Source organism: Lampetra fluviatilis, chromosome 3 (genome assembly GCF_964198595.1).
Source record: "Lampetra fluviatilis chromosome 3, kcLamFluv1.1, whole genome shotgun sequence".
In the NCBI taxonomy this organism is placed as follows: domain Eukaryota; kingdom Metazoa; phylum Chordata; class Hyperoartia; order Petromyzontiformes; family Petromyzontidae; genus Lampetra; species Lampetra fluviatilis.
Window position 1 is genome coordinate 22,040,631 of NC_136277.1, and position 15,044 is coordinate 22,055,674.

The 15,044-nt window shown below is 43.7% G+C and overlaps 1 protein-coding gene across 1 annotated transcript in view; it reads right to left on the reverse strand.

The window, feature by feature from the left end:
• Positions 1-3,104: 3,104 nt before the first annotated feature.
• Positions 3,105-15,044, reverse strand: part of LOC144954625 (ceramide synthase 1-like) — a 60,609-nt gene continuing 48,669 nt past the window's right edge. The window contains exons 5-7 of the mRNA XM_078885082.1: positions 14,203-14,350; positions 9,511-9,653; positions 3,105-5,856 (exon numbers count right to left, since the gene is read on the reverse strand). Of these exons, the coding sequence (XP_078741208.1) occupies positions 5,811-5,856; positions 9,511-9,653; positions 14,203-14,350 (337 nt within the window). The 3' untranslated portion in view covers positions 3,105-5,810. The remainder of the gene's footprint in view (positions 5,857-9,510; positions 9,654-14,202; positions 14,351-15,044) is intronic.

Below are 15,044 nucleotides of genomic sequence, written 5' to 3' on the forward strand. Positions count from 1 at the left end.
GGTCCTCACGGAGGGCCCGGGAGGGAAGAGAGAGAGAGGGTCGTGGGTTCAAACACATCCACAATGATCGACTCCGAGTGACTAAGTGGTGACTTCACGGGTCAGGTAGGGGAGGCATTGCCTCCTCAACCGTGAAAAGAACATTTTCCAGTTTTAATTGGGTTAAAACACCCATTCATAATAATAACAAACCAAAAACGGAATTGTAATTTAAAGGTATCACTGTTCGCGTGGGGGTTGAGCAGTGATTTGGTTGATTGCGCAACTGTGCTGTGAACGTGGCAACCTCAAATGTCGATTTAAAGCTTTCGTGACTGCAGGGATTCATCTTCTTGGTTCTTTCGGTAAAGTCACGTAGAAGGGAATACAATTTATTAGTTCCCTTCTACGTGACTTTACCGAAAGAACCAAGAAGCTGGCAACCTCAGTTAGCTTTTTCAGCCACCGCTATCATCAGTGGCGAGTGCTATCACACTCAGTGCTGATGGGGTCCCCCTTCACCAACCCACACTGACTAGTGTGGTGAAGTAATGTACACAAACAAAGATCTCCCGTCTCGCCTTCACAGACTGTTGGGGAAAGTGCTGTTAGTGAGTGCCTGAAGGACGGCACTGCACACGAGAGGGGTGGGTGGCCAGCGCCACGCCCGACCGCCTTTGTCTCACTAGTGGTGATGGATACACACTGCACCAGGTACTAATTTGAGGCCGAGTCGATCTAGGGGAGGCCCAGGACCGGTTCAGATGATCGCTATCACTGTTGTTGGCCGTGAGCGGGAATCGAACTCGGGTCGTATTGTTAAAAACCATCGTGACCAGCATGGCACGGGGGAGGCGTTGTTCCTAGAAATGGGGACGAGAAGCTGACACGTTATTTGCATTACTGTTATCAGACGTGCGAAACAGCAGAAATCCGAACCCCGCTGCAGCTGGTGGGCAATGCTTGTAGTGGGATGTTTTGTGGTTTAAGAGTAATGCAAAATAATTAACGGGAGCGCGTCTCTGCACAGTTTGGAGTTGATCATTTATGTGCCGACTTGACTAGACTTGCAATGCAGTGGCAACTGAATTGTGAAGCCGTGCAACACACTAATGACGTATCTCAATTACAAAGCATTGTCACTCTTACATCATATATTACAATATCATGTAAAATATGAAGACATATCTGGCCGGACAGTGCTGTGATAGACGAATGAAGTTACGGATGGAAGGCTGTAAGTTCCAATCCTGGTTGAGAGTTCATTCGAGGACAATCATTATCACCTTGTAGCAAGGCGACAATTGTGATCCTACGAAAAAAACTGGCGCTCACCAGAACAATTGAGAACTTTCACAACTGTGGGATTTGCACCACTGGCTCAAAAATCTGAATGCAACCAATCATTGCCCATTTGAGGAGGAAAACACTTGGACTCTTGCGATTGTATAATCGAAAGTCAACTTTTTCATGTCCACATCACAAATTATACGACGTCCAGGTTGATTTCTTTGTTGGTATTTTTGCACTGGCTTCATACATTGTCTTGCAGTGGGCTGTCAATGGGTTGTAAGGGTTTGCAGTCGGGCATGCAATAAGAGTAATGTCATCAGTTAAAACATACTCACTGAAAGCGGTGTTGAATGTTGAACTTCTTTCGCACCCTATGTAGGCAACCGTGCTAATCAGAGGTGTGGGGAAAGGACAACTAAACACAAAAAGCAGTTCTAAAGTGTGTAGCACCAGTGACTTCCTAATATAGGAAGAGTGTTCCAGACGGCCGCAGAAGTGCATTTGAAAGTGCGCGATGCAGTGACCGTCTTTGTCCGATGGCTAGCCAAAGGCTGCTGCGAGGATGACCGGAGTTTGTGTGATGGTTTATGGTTTCTTGACAAGATGAGCAAGGTATTGTGGTTCATTTGTGGCAAACACTTTTTGTGTCATGTGACGTGCATGACCGCAATTGAACAACCCTGATGACAGTTTCCATCATCAGGTCTATTATGTTCTCAATGTACTGATGTCTAATGCCCCACATGCTGAAATTTATACTTGAAATATGACGGCATTATTTTGGAATACGTGTATTGGAGATATACGTGAATCAGAATTTTGTTTTTTTTAAATTCTTAAATAACCTTACAGGTGTTATTGCTAAAGTTCTGGATTCTAAAGTTCACATTCGAAATCACATTGTGTATTTAATGTCAGCCTTGATTGCAAACATAAAGACAAGTGGCTCCACAGTGCAACTGGCTTCATACAGTTGAACACTTTTCAAAAAAAGCACAAGCTGAATAAAATTGTGCTCTTGCTACAGCAATGTGTTTCAAGTGATAAGGCCACAATCATGGCCATACACATGGCTCCAAAGCTGCCAAAGTGAAGCTGGCATTGACGGGGTAAAAACATGCTCGCATACACCCATACAAAGACCCCCCCCCCCCCCCCATATAGCCTTGACTGTTGGAGCAAGTGCTGTTTGCAAGCACCTATGAACGGGTCAGCACGGCACACGAGGGGGGTGGGTGGTCAGAACCAAGCCCGGCCACCTTTTGTCTCCTTAGTGCACCAGATGAGGCCGATTCGACACACTCGTGCACACACACACCGGCACACACTGGGGCTACCGAGCTGGGGCACAGCCACACTTTAGAAGTCGGTGGTGTCCAGCCAGCACATGGGCCCAGCTGGTTATTGGTTACATTACATAAATTATCCACGGAGTCTGTCCCCGGCCACTTCGACACCGGGAAGCGCTCTCCTGAATTATAATCCAACTGGCTGCTGGCTAGGAACCGAGCCTAACTGCTTGTGCGCTACTGTGTATTTAAATGTTTCATCATCAGCATGTCAACTGCTGAAATAGAGAAAACGCAGACTCAAAAAATACCACTTGTTGAAATTATTGTGGGTGTCTCGCCATAGCCATGTCCAGACATTGTGTGTGTGCGGACGCCTACGACACCCGCCAGTGCCCCCTGTTACTGAGCGAGGTCCTGAGTTGGGGTCCTCGTTTCCAGCAGTGCCTGAAGCACTGATATTTCAGGGAACAGGACTTCGTTATCCCCAGGTGTTCGTTTGCCTGTGACCACGGATGTAAGAGTGAGGAAGGCGGCACGCTGTGAGGAAAGGATATTTTTTAACTAAAAGGAACACTTCTCATCGCTCAGAAAAAAGGGCTTTCCAAACTACACACAAACAAAACGACACCCCGACGACATTCATTTGAATTGCATTTTCTTACAATTGTCTCAAAAAAAATTACGTTGACAATAATTTAATTTAAAAACAATTACTACCCGCTGCACATTTATAAATTAGACATTTATGGTAGTACAAATAAAACGAGAAGGAAAAAAAATAGGTCATTTATCATTTGTTGCTACTTAATAACATGCAAAAACAGGTGAGCGCATTTCTCTTAGTTGTACAATGATTAATAAGAATTCTTGAATATAGCTCGAGTGATGACAGCATGACTCGTCTCGTTAATGAAAAACCGCACGAGTTACAATTTTTCCCGACGCGTCAGGCATGTGCAACGACGGTGAAGTTTACAAAAAAAAAAAGCCTCATGAGAATGTTTCCTTTTGCTCGACGGTTCGGGGATTGGGAGATCTGGGATCCTTTTTGTGCAAAGCAGTCTCTTGTGTTGCGGTGACGGCGACTCGGGGCGCGTCCCTTCCTTGATACAGAATTTTTTTACATTCTCTTCCACCAAACGAGCGCATTGCTGTCCTGGCTCCGGTCACACCACTGCGCGACATTTATTTACTGTTGTCAACGTGGCTCCTACACATGAGCACGTGTCTGTGTTCCCACACATGCCTGCTTATGGCCAATTCCCGTGCAAATATTATTCCAGTTACAGACTCTAACCTAAAATACCCCCCCCCCTTCGTTCACATTTCTGTTTAATGCAACAAGAATTAATGAAGGGGACATGCACAAGATAACGATCAATGTACACCGCACAACTGCACAAATACCATAAGTATTGTGAATGCATGTTTTAACTTTGTGGGAAATTCATTAGAATGTAATGTTATCGAATGTTTCCTTATACCAGGAAAGACTCACTGAGCCTCTGAAGGTTACATTTTATAGGAGGGTTAAGCATTGAGATGTTTGGACAATTTCTTATTGAATATTGTTTCGCATGTAGGAGGAAGCCAGACTGCCCCGAGAAAAATCCTCGAGCGCTAAACGAACCCATGTGGAAACCCACAGAGCGGATAACAAAAAATGTTTCCATGGGCACACATTCCATTGGTGCTCAATTTAAAGCGGTTAACACAGCTACGTTAGAGGAGACCAGATACAAAGTCTGGTAACGGTTCCTCATTTATCATCAACAGAAATGTCATATATATACTGTATACATTACTTATATGACCATTTACTTTCATAAGAGCCATGTCATGCGGTCAGCATAGGTTCACATGGTGCCAGGGAACGGCCCCGCAAGATGACACTACAGAACTACTTCTGAGGTCACCTCAAAAGGCCTCTCTTACCCAACACTGAATGGCACTCCTTCATGCTCTCCGAGGAGTATTTTTTTTTTGCCACATGTCAAACATTCGGTACATTTATACATTTCAGCCCTCAGTGCTTGGATGTGCCAAATTAAGTGAACAACCAAATATGACACAAAAGTTTTTTTATACAGTCCTTGGTGACCAGGCTAAGATCACAAAACTTGCTACACTTGGGGGACCTGATTTAATCACAAGTGGCCGATTTTAATTCGAACTCAAGTTCTCGACGGCGGTGGCTCAGTGCTGTAACCCTGGGCTTTAGCTCCCTGAACCACCCATCGGCTTCACAACCCCGAGTGCACCTCAACGTTCGGTGAGGTCATTTGCGCTGGTTTGTGCTCACACAGTGCATGTGCCAATTGCCACAGCATAGGCTCAAAGAGGCTCCACCATAATCTAATAAGGCCTGGGCATTGTGTCAAACCCAGTTGGCAGGACTGAAATAAAACGTTGTGTCTAAAAAATTTAAATATCTGTAATCGCATCGTGTTATGAGATAGCAAACTTTGTGCCCCTTAATGCCCTGTGTTTAAGATTTTGTGTTGCTTCTTGCAAGATGCACACATGTGACTTCCAAATTACACTCTCAATTCGAAAACGCCAGCAACACACAACTCGATTAAGTGAGTCTAAAACAATTATAAGATTAAGAACGTATTATCATATGGCTGATTCTTTTTTTTTCTGAAGATAAAATGTTAACTAAGAGTGAAAAATTAGGAATGAATGGCAGTGGTTGACATGTTCCCCATAACTATTGCATAATCGCCATATATCGATCACAAGATTTTGAATTTCATCGTAGAGATTTAGTAAGACGTTTAAAAGCAACACCGAATGGTCTGAAAGGAGGAGTTGTATGACAAAAAAAATACAACATGAGGTAAGTACAAGCACTGGGCTTAATATGAAGCATAACTGATTTTAAAAAATGACCATACCACCATCTAACCAAATTAGGCTCATGCCACATGAAAGTGTAAAAAAAACACAATTACATACAACCAATGCATATCTAAAATTGTATTCGTTAGCTTTGTTTGTTTAGTCTTTTGAATTTTTGTTGTCCGTCTCTTTAAAACGTTTGAGCAACTTTCCTTAAACACAACTCGCCCGACACTGGAACACGCGTGGAAATTAACAACCGCCACTCAGCAAGGCTCACTCGCAGCAGTCACGCGGAGCTGCGACGAGCCTGACCGATGCAAGATAATTTGTCAAAAATAATAAGCTCGAGCAGGAGACAGGAGCCACCCTTGTGATGACGGTGGACACACTGTTCGTCCATCACTGTCGCTTGTCCTTCACCAACCCGTTCATCTGTGCGACTTTCCTGAATTGGAAAAGGCAAAGCACAAACAGGTCGAACATTTATGTTCAGTGATTGTTCAGGCAACTTCATGTGAGTAAGCATCTATTAAGGCTTGCACGATCTAACAAAGGGATAGTGTTGCAGTATTAGAAAGCCGAGTTAAAGTTAGACTCAGTCCATCATTCATCCAAGGACAAACACATTCCTGCGGAGGGAGCTGGTTAGGAACGTTGGGTTGCTCCGTCAATGACCAGGGTCAACGGCGGCGTGGTGTATTCCGCAAATATGCCCGACTGTGAGAGCGGGCACAAGCCGGCATGAGTAGGTTAAACGTTGAGTTTTATAAGGGCACCACGGGGTGACCAGCCCCACCCCTCCCACCCCCCACCCAGCCCCTCCCTCCCCACCCAGCCCCTCCCCACCCTCCCCACCAAGCCCCTACCCACCCTCCCCTCTCCACCCAGCCCGACTCCTCCCATTTTTGGATCCACGACGGACGGACACAATAATCCCCTGTGGGCTGGTGGAACCAGGAGGTTCCTACCAGTATCAAATAGGAAGACTCATTTGCGCGAAGGCAACAGTTTTTGTAATACAGTCAGACGAATCCCTGCCGTGGGAATGTCGAATTTATACCAGTGGATCAGGGCTTTCAAAGGAGATGAGCACCACTCGATCAGTCATTTGAGCAGAGATAGCAATGAAGGCCTCCCCAAGTGGTTCATCACGGTCAAGAGACACAACAATCCATCCAAATCGTGCACACGAGTGGATCCATCGCTCCATCAATGTGGCGGACATACCATCAGTCGTGTTACTACTTTGTCTGCCATTCTCTCATTTGTCTCAAGCACCGGCCATAATCCTTTCAAGCGATGTGTTTTGCACAAGCCCACACGTTTTGTAACAGTCAATATGACGTCTGATCCATATGATACTCTGTCTTTCAGTGTAATTCTATGCATGCAGTTTTGTACACGTCATTATAATTTTCTTTGAACTTGATCACTTATTAATTATGGTAATAACCATCAAAAGCAATGTAAAACTGTCTCGAATAAAAATTGTTAAATCAGTGTATATTGCCTGCAATGAGATATTGTTCAGAATGCTGATGACACAATTACAATATACTGCATGCGAAATTAAAAATAATGTATTCTTGTCCACATGATTCGATGCATGTATCACGAACATAAGAAACATTCTGAATCGACACATCACGTATCATTGCATACCTATTAAGACACTCCAAATGCCAACGTGATGTATGTTGACCTGTCACTGATGTGCATGGCCAGGAATTTATATTACCATTTTTATCATATTATCGTTATATCCGTAGAAAGTGTCCTAAAGGCGAAATGTGAAGATAATACGATCCCACCCTACCAAGGCCAAACAAACACAGTAACGGCCCCCGCACCTCCAATAAGCACGGTTGGCTACATACGGTTCGAAAGAAGTTCAACATACATCCACTTTCTTCACAAGGCTGAGAGTTGGTTTGGGATTGCATTCAACTGTTACAGACACATTTTTTGAATTTTAAATCCTCATAAACTGAGGCGTATGCAATGGGGCTGAACTTTGATATGAAACTCAACACATTCGCCAATAACGCTGCTTTAAAAAGAGAGATGTTTAATCGGCAACGCTTCGGGCAATGACCCTTATTTATAGCACATCCTGAACGTCGATGATTATGTATATATTTTAAGGGAGAATCTTTGGCCTAAGTGCATTGAGTGTTGTTGTTAATTGTGCTTATGCACCACTGCCAAAGCATCTAAAATATATATATATAAAATAATAAACTAACTTTCCCATTAAAGTAATACAAATAAAATAAAAAAATACATTTTATAAATTGTAAATAAAAACAAATAATAATAATATTAGTCTGCTTTCATCTTCAAGCCTTTGTTTATCCACTGCTGGATGAAGGCCTTCCCATTCTGTGTCAGTCAATGGCGACTGTTTGACTGTACTGCTTCGTACCAGTTAATGCCTGTTGGTATAGGGGGGCCCAGGACTGGTTTAGATACCACATGCCACTTATGCTAGCTGTGGCAGGGAATCGAACCCAGATTACCATGTTCAAAGTGCAGCGTGTTAAACTGCTGCACCATTGCTCCACATCTGTTACCCTTTATAATATATTTCAATACATGGATTTAAGTCTAAAATACCAGTCAGCAGATCAACTAAAGTAATGTTTTATTTCGATGTGGAGATGCAGAGCAGATGTCATTTTATTTCATAACTCAATCTGCTCCGAGAAATGGATGTAAAAACATTCCAGGAATTTATTTTTCAATATACTCACCGCCTTTTAAATATGTTCAATATTATCTAATTAGAGTAGTATTAAGTATAATATACATGCAAATACATTCTAAAGAGCCCCTCTGCTCACTAAATGAGCATTAGCCAGTGGTGGAAATTCCACGCTTCTATGACTTCAAGCCAAAGGACAACATACATCCACTTAGGAAATGGAGCTTGTGTATGAATGCATTTTGAACTTCTTTCGAGTTGTTGGACTGCAGGACTGTAAAAGATAGCAATGGCTTATTTATTTTCATTTCTTAATAAACCAGTGATTATTCTGTACAGTAAAACCTTGGATTGCGAGCATAATTCGTTCCGGAAACGTGTTTGTAATCCAAAGCACTCGTATATCAAAGCACTCGTACATCAGTTGTGATCACGTGACGCTCGGCAGACAAAGCGTATACACGTGCTGCTCGTATTGCAAGACCTCGCTCGTTCATCAAATTAATATTTATTTAAAATGTTAGCTCGTCTTGCAAAACACTCACAGACCAAGTTACTCGCAATCCAAGGTTTTACTGTATATATAAAAAAGTGCACATAGGCATCAAGGGCTGGTGCAGTGGCTCGTGCAATGTCCTATGCACCTGTGCGCCATGGGATGCGAGTCATGACTCACGTCACTGTTAATAAATAAACCAGTCCTGAAACCCCACAGCCTCTTCACCAACATGCTCTGACCAGTACGGTAAAGTTTGGTCAAAACAGCCCCCCCCCCGTGACTGACAGAGTATAGGGTGTGCCCTTCATCCTGCAATGACTTGACTCAGGGCTGTAAATGATTGGGGTTTTTTTTCCATCAGGAATGTTTTGTTGTTTCCCTTGTTGGTGGTGGTGGTGATGGTGGTTATCTCGTGGGGAGCAGTAGTGTAGGAGTTAGCGCGCTGCACTACGAACCCAGCGACCCGAGTTCAATTCCCACTCACGGCCAACACCAGTGCTGATTATTTGAACCAGTCCTGGGCCTCCCCTAAGTGGACTCAGCCTCAAATGAGTACCTGGTGCAATGTGTAAAACATGGCCACGAGGGAGACAAAGGCGGCCGGGCGTGCTGCTGGCCACCCACCGCCCTCGTGCGCCGTGCCGGCCTTCATTAGGTGGTCACTAACAGCGCTTGCCCCGATCTTAAATTTGGAGCTTTCGTGACTGCAGGAATCACTCTTTGGTTCTTTCGGTAAAGTTCCGTATAAAGATAAAATAGTATGCTGTTATTTAATTTATTATTTTATCTTTATACGTGACTTTACCGAAAGAACCAAAGAGCACTTGCCCCAACTAGTCTGTTAAGGCTACACGAGGGAATCTTTGTCTGTGGTGGATATCTCGGCGGTGACTCACCCTTTGACGTAGTGATTCTTGTTGGATGCGTCACCGCCTGCAGGTCTCATCTCGGCCTTCTTCAACTCGATATCGTACTCGCGCACGTCGTCCACCTCAGTGATCCGCCCGGTCACCACTTTCATCACAAACATCAGGATGAGCTGGACATTGGCGACAGAGAGAGGGGATGCAGGGAAGAGAGGGTTGGGTAACAGTAAAGAGGAGGGGAGGGAGGTACAGGGCAAGGAAAGAGTTGAGAAAAGAGAACATGCATAATGTACGTTGGCTCATTGATCCCCCTCCTCCCCCCCCCCCCCACTTTGCGCAAGAGCGCAGAATCGTGGTTACACCACATCTACGCCTCTATATAAGGAACGAAAGAGTAAGACTTCTCCACTAATCTGGCTGTCGCCTGATGAAGCTGGTTGTAATTACTGGCGAAACGTCGTACTCAGTTTGTAAATGTTGTGGCTTGGCTCTCCAACACACCGGTGTGCTGTACCAGTGACGAATTGGCCACGGTCTGTTTACGTGACAACCCTTACTAGTTGGCTGTGTCGGGTGGTGGCGGGTGTTAACGACACATTTATATTCTTTGGTTCTTTTCGGTTAAGTCACGTCTAAAAATAAAATAATAAATTAAAATAACATATTACGACGTTTCGATTGCAACACAAGCAATCATCATCAGGTATAAAAGAAATAGCAACAAAAATCTAACTAGAAAACTATAGACAGACATACAAGCAGACAGACATCACAACGGCAGTCATGAAAGCTCCAAAATTAAGATTGAACCACTTCTACGGGGAAGTTTTATGCTTATCCTTTTTCTTTCTGGCTATTTGTTCTCTCTGCCTGTGTCCTCTCTTTGGAATTTTCACACTTAAAATTCTAACTTAGCAAATTTTGAAACACGTAATCAACCAGGCTATGCGTTAATTGTGTGTTAACCGACTCTCTGTGTTGTATTACATCACATTTCGATATTTTGCTAGGTTATTTAATTTTCGTGTGCCTGTCTCCTAATTTTCAATTTTGCGTGCCCGTTTTCAATTTTGCGTGCCCGTTCCACATTGTCATCTTACTTGCAACAGCAGTACGTTGCCGTACACTCATTGATATGCTAATTCTCTCTTCCCCCTCCCTCTCTCCGTCCCCGCCCCCCCCCCCTCTCTATATTTAAGGGACCGTCACAGAAACGACCCCTCTCTTTGTGCCGATTTGTGTCCTCTCTCTGTGTGCCGTTGTGATGTCTGTCTGCTTGTATGTCTGTCTATAGTTTTCTAGTTAGATTTTTGTTGCTATTTCTTTTATACCTGATGATGATTGCTTGTGTTGCAATCGAAACGTCGTAATATGTTATTTTAATTTATTATTTTATTTTTAGACGTGACTTAACCGAAAAGAACCAAAGAATAATTCCTGCAGTCATGAAAGCTCCAAAATTAAGATTGACACATTTATATATTTACGCGATCTAACCCAAAAAAAACTCTATTACGGATGATATTGGTCACGAAAGCCTACGTGTTAAACTGAACTTAAAAGATGTTGAGTGTCAAGTCAGGTCGATGCATTTCCCTGTTGATATGAACGTGAGGCAGTGCTGATGTATGTTGGTGGCCACAAGCCACTGGATTCTACATTGCCATGGCTAGGACCAGTCATGGCCTACAATGACCATCCGATGTCGACAACCTGAGTGCATTCCCCGACAGCGATTGTAACTCACAAACCTTCAGACTGCGAGTAGGGCTCTAAGCAACGGTGCCACCTAAATGGACAGCAGAATAATACATTCTTGATACCAAATAGAGAAATAGTGGGAATAATAAAAAAAGACTACATTAAAATAAGTAGGACACTTGTCCAAACTGAAACAACAGTTGCCCAAGTGTCCCACTGGAGGGCATGCTAGAGGCGAGCTTCACGTACGATTATTATTTGTACCCAATCTTGGTACAGAAATATCCTGGTTTACGTCGGGGATGCGCTCCTGAAAGGCGCGACGGCGAATATCGAAACGACGTCAATCAAAGTGATTGACAGGGTAAGGTGGAGGCGAAGGCCGAGGCGACGGATACGAGAAAGGACGGACGATGCTGTCGGCGACATGAGTGTGGGGGGTTGAGGCGACGCTAATCAGGTCGCGGTGTGAAGAAAGTGACGACGTATTTGCAAAACGATGTAAAAAGGGGAGACGTAAATCGGGGTATTACTGTAATTCCCTTAGAACCCTATTTGTGCAGGAGTGCATCACACGGTAATAATATAATAATAATTTACATTGGTAGGGCGCATTTCATCTGTAGATCCCAATGCGCCATAGAATACAACCAATTCACATCTCATCAGACCTTGGAAGCTAAGCAGGCTTGGGCCTGGATAGCGCTCAAATGGACGACTGCCATGCATGCTGTTATAGGCTGCAGGGATACCTAATGGGCAGAAGGGGGCAATGCTCCCACATCTATACTCCCCCCGCCTTCACCATCCTGCACCGACTACCAGCACGGTAAAGTTTGTACAAAACAAACCACACGGCAATTAGGAGGCCTTCGTCCAGCAGTCGACTGACATGTACATGTTGCAGTCCGGCCAAAGTGCACTGGTAAGCGGGTCGAGTGCACTAGAGTCACTGCAGCTCAGTGGCAATGCCGAAGGCAGTGACGGCACATTCGCGTGGCCATCGCAATACGTTTCACACGCGCAGGTGCCCGGCAGATCCTCTCTGCCGCCGTGCATTCCCATGTGACGCTTTGTTTCTGGTGTTTACCAATGGACGATTTAGTGTGAATGTGGGCCGCTGTGCTTCGTCATTGTTCACAGCCTTTCCAAGTTGCCAACTGGGCACAGCTGAGAGCACTGCGCAGCGCTCGCTATAACAGACGCTGTGCGGCGGTGTTAATGGAATTGCGTTCAAATACATCGCATATCTTGGCATAGCGGCTGGAGTGCCCGACTCACATTTGGAAGGCTGCGAGTTCAAATTGGGATACGGCTCGGCCCACGATTCATCCCCGTGCAGTGAAAAGTCTGCGATTCTGATATAAATCAACATTGGTCATCATATGTGTTGGGTGTCGGACGATGAGAAAGAGAAATTTCCACTGCTGGCTTGGGACTTTTAACAGAAATGACCACCGCCCCCGATGCTCGTTTGAACACAGAGATGCCTCCACTTGTCTCGAATTCGCTCTAGGATCGAACGTTTAAAACAAACACTTAAAACACCAAATGGAATTGTTGCAAAAACGTTGTTTGCAAAGAAGTCAGAAGATCCTGAGTTATAATCTCCCTTTAAAGGAAACAACGTATACCACAGGGCTTCAGCCTGTTTATAAATAAATAAAAAACTATTGAAGAAAGTTCTTGTTATCACAACAAACAGCAGCTGCTTCTGTCATCGTGGCCGTTTGCCACAGCACTCCAAGGGTTTCTTCACGCTGGGTTTAACGCCTTCCAGCGGAAGGCATTTTAGCTGAATTTGTATTTCTACCAATTTATCCAGAGGTACTCGAATGTTCCACCCACTCTCCATTCTCCCTGGTGAATTGGGCATGTGCTTGTGATCACCTCTGCCCAGGACCCTGGACCAGTGGTGGGAATTCCACATTACTATGGTGGGTGCCAGTATATCCATAGGACAACCACTTTTCAACAAACAATATATCTTTTTCAGCGAACTGTAATTATAGCCTGTAATTAAATAAATAGAAAAACAAATACTTGCGACATCTGTACTGTAACAAAAGCTTAACAAATGTGACTTAAAAATGTTCATTAATATATGCCTCCACTCGTTGATGAATGCATGCATAATTATTTACGTGATAGTAGTGTTGAGTATCAGCTTTCATATTCGTGAGTTTCTCCAGTTTCCTGCCATATGCCAACCACTAATTACCCAAATGCAGGACCACATTGAAATAGTCTTGAGAATCAATTAGGGTTTTTTTCTCCATTTAAAACTAATAAAGCCTTATTATAATCACAATCATTAATAACCATGATAATGATTGATAACCATCATAAATGTGGTTGTCTTGGGGAAGCTTTTATCCCACAGTGGATAAACCATGGCTGATGATGATCAGTTCTAATTTAGCAAAAACTGCGTATTACAAGCTTTCGATTCACACCTCATTCACTGAAATTGGGGGAGCAGGTTTAGAGGAGTTCTCCGACATACATAATAGGAAATGAGTTTTCGCATAAAAAATTAAGATGTTGTACCATCAGATATTTAGGCCCAAATTCAGATTTTATGTTCAATTTCCATATTTAAATGCATTACATTTGAATTACATGTATTGTTTATGTACAAATTGTAACCCATTTAATAAAGTTATATGTCAATCATTGCATATTATTATTCACCATAAAGTTGCATCAGTGAAACAATCGTTTTTAATATACACACTTTTGTATGTTAACACTTTAAGCAACGGTGACATGACGTTATATCAATTTTTGCGTTGAAAAGCAATGCAGTAATGCCATGGAAGTGATGTCACTTACTGTGACGTCTTTTTCAGATTAAATCCCAAATCATGCCTTATCCGGACATTCCGAAATTGAATAACTTTTATGGCGGATGTTCTGGTTTGATTTATTTCGTCAGATCAACCTGTAAATCGGGACCGCATCCCTACTGCTCACGTACAGAGTAGCCACATGTTGCATAGCTGGGAAGGAAGCGCTCACCGAGAACCAGTAGAGATTCATGAGAGCGATGGTGAAGAGGAGGCAGTTAAAGAAGAAGTAGAAGGGGATGTCGGGCACGGTCTGCATGCTGGAGACGCAGGTGGCGTACAGCACCTTCAGCGGGAACCAGTAGAGCCGGAACACGAACCTGGCATGAAGAACCGGAGCACGGGGCACAGGCGGGCAGACACACACACACACACAAACGCAGGCGGCACACGGACAGCATGTAAGACGGGGGGCAATGCTAGAGCATGACATATTCAAAGAGTCACGTAGGTAAAACATCAAAATTAATGAAAATAAAATAAAATATTTTATTTTCATTAATTTTGATGTTTTACCTACGTGACTTTACCGAAAAAACCTAAGAATATGATGCCTTGCAGTCACGAAAGCTTCAAATCTAGAATTAATATTCAAAGAGGCGGACAAACGGGTAGACAAACAGGCACACAGATGTAGACAGGGGGGCCACGGTGGCGAGATGTTAAGCACCTCGCCTGGTATACAGGAGGTCGTGGGTTCGATTTTGACCCTGATGTCTATATATTTGGAGTTTGCATGTTCTCCCCGTGGTTTCATGGATTTTTCTCCAGCTCCTCCGGTTTCTCCCCCCACATTTATAATCAACATGTGTTTAGAGTATTTGGCCGCGATACATTTCCACGTGATAAGCATAGTTTCGTTTAGAGAGGTGGAAAACTGTCAGGCAGACAGGGATACAGTATGTAGAGATACAGCGATGCCGAGAGAAAGATGGGGAAAAGGAGATGAGCATAGAGATATAGACAGACAGAGAAGAAGAAGACAGTGCACATATAAACATATATACAGGGAGA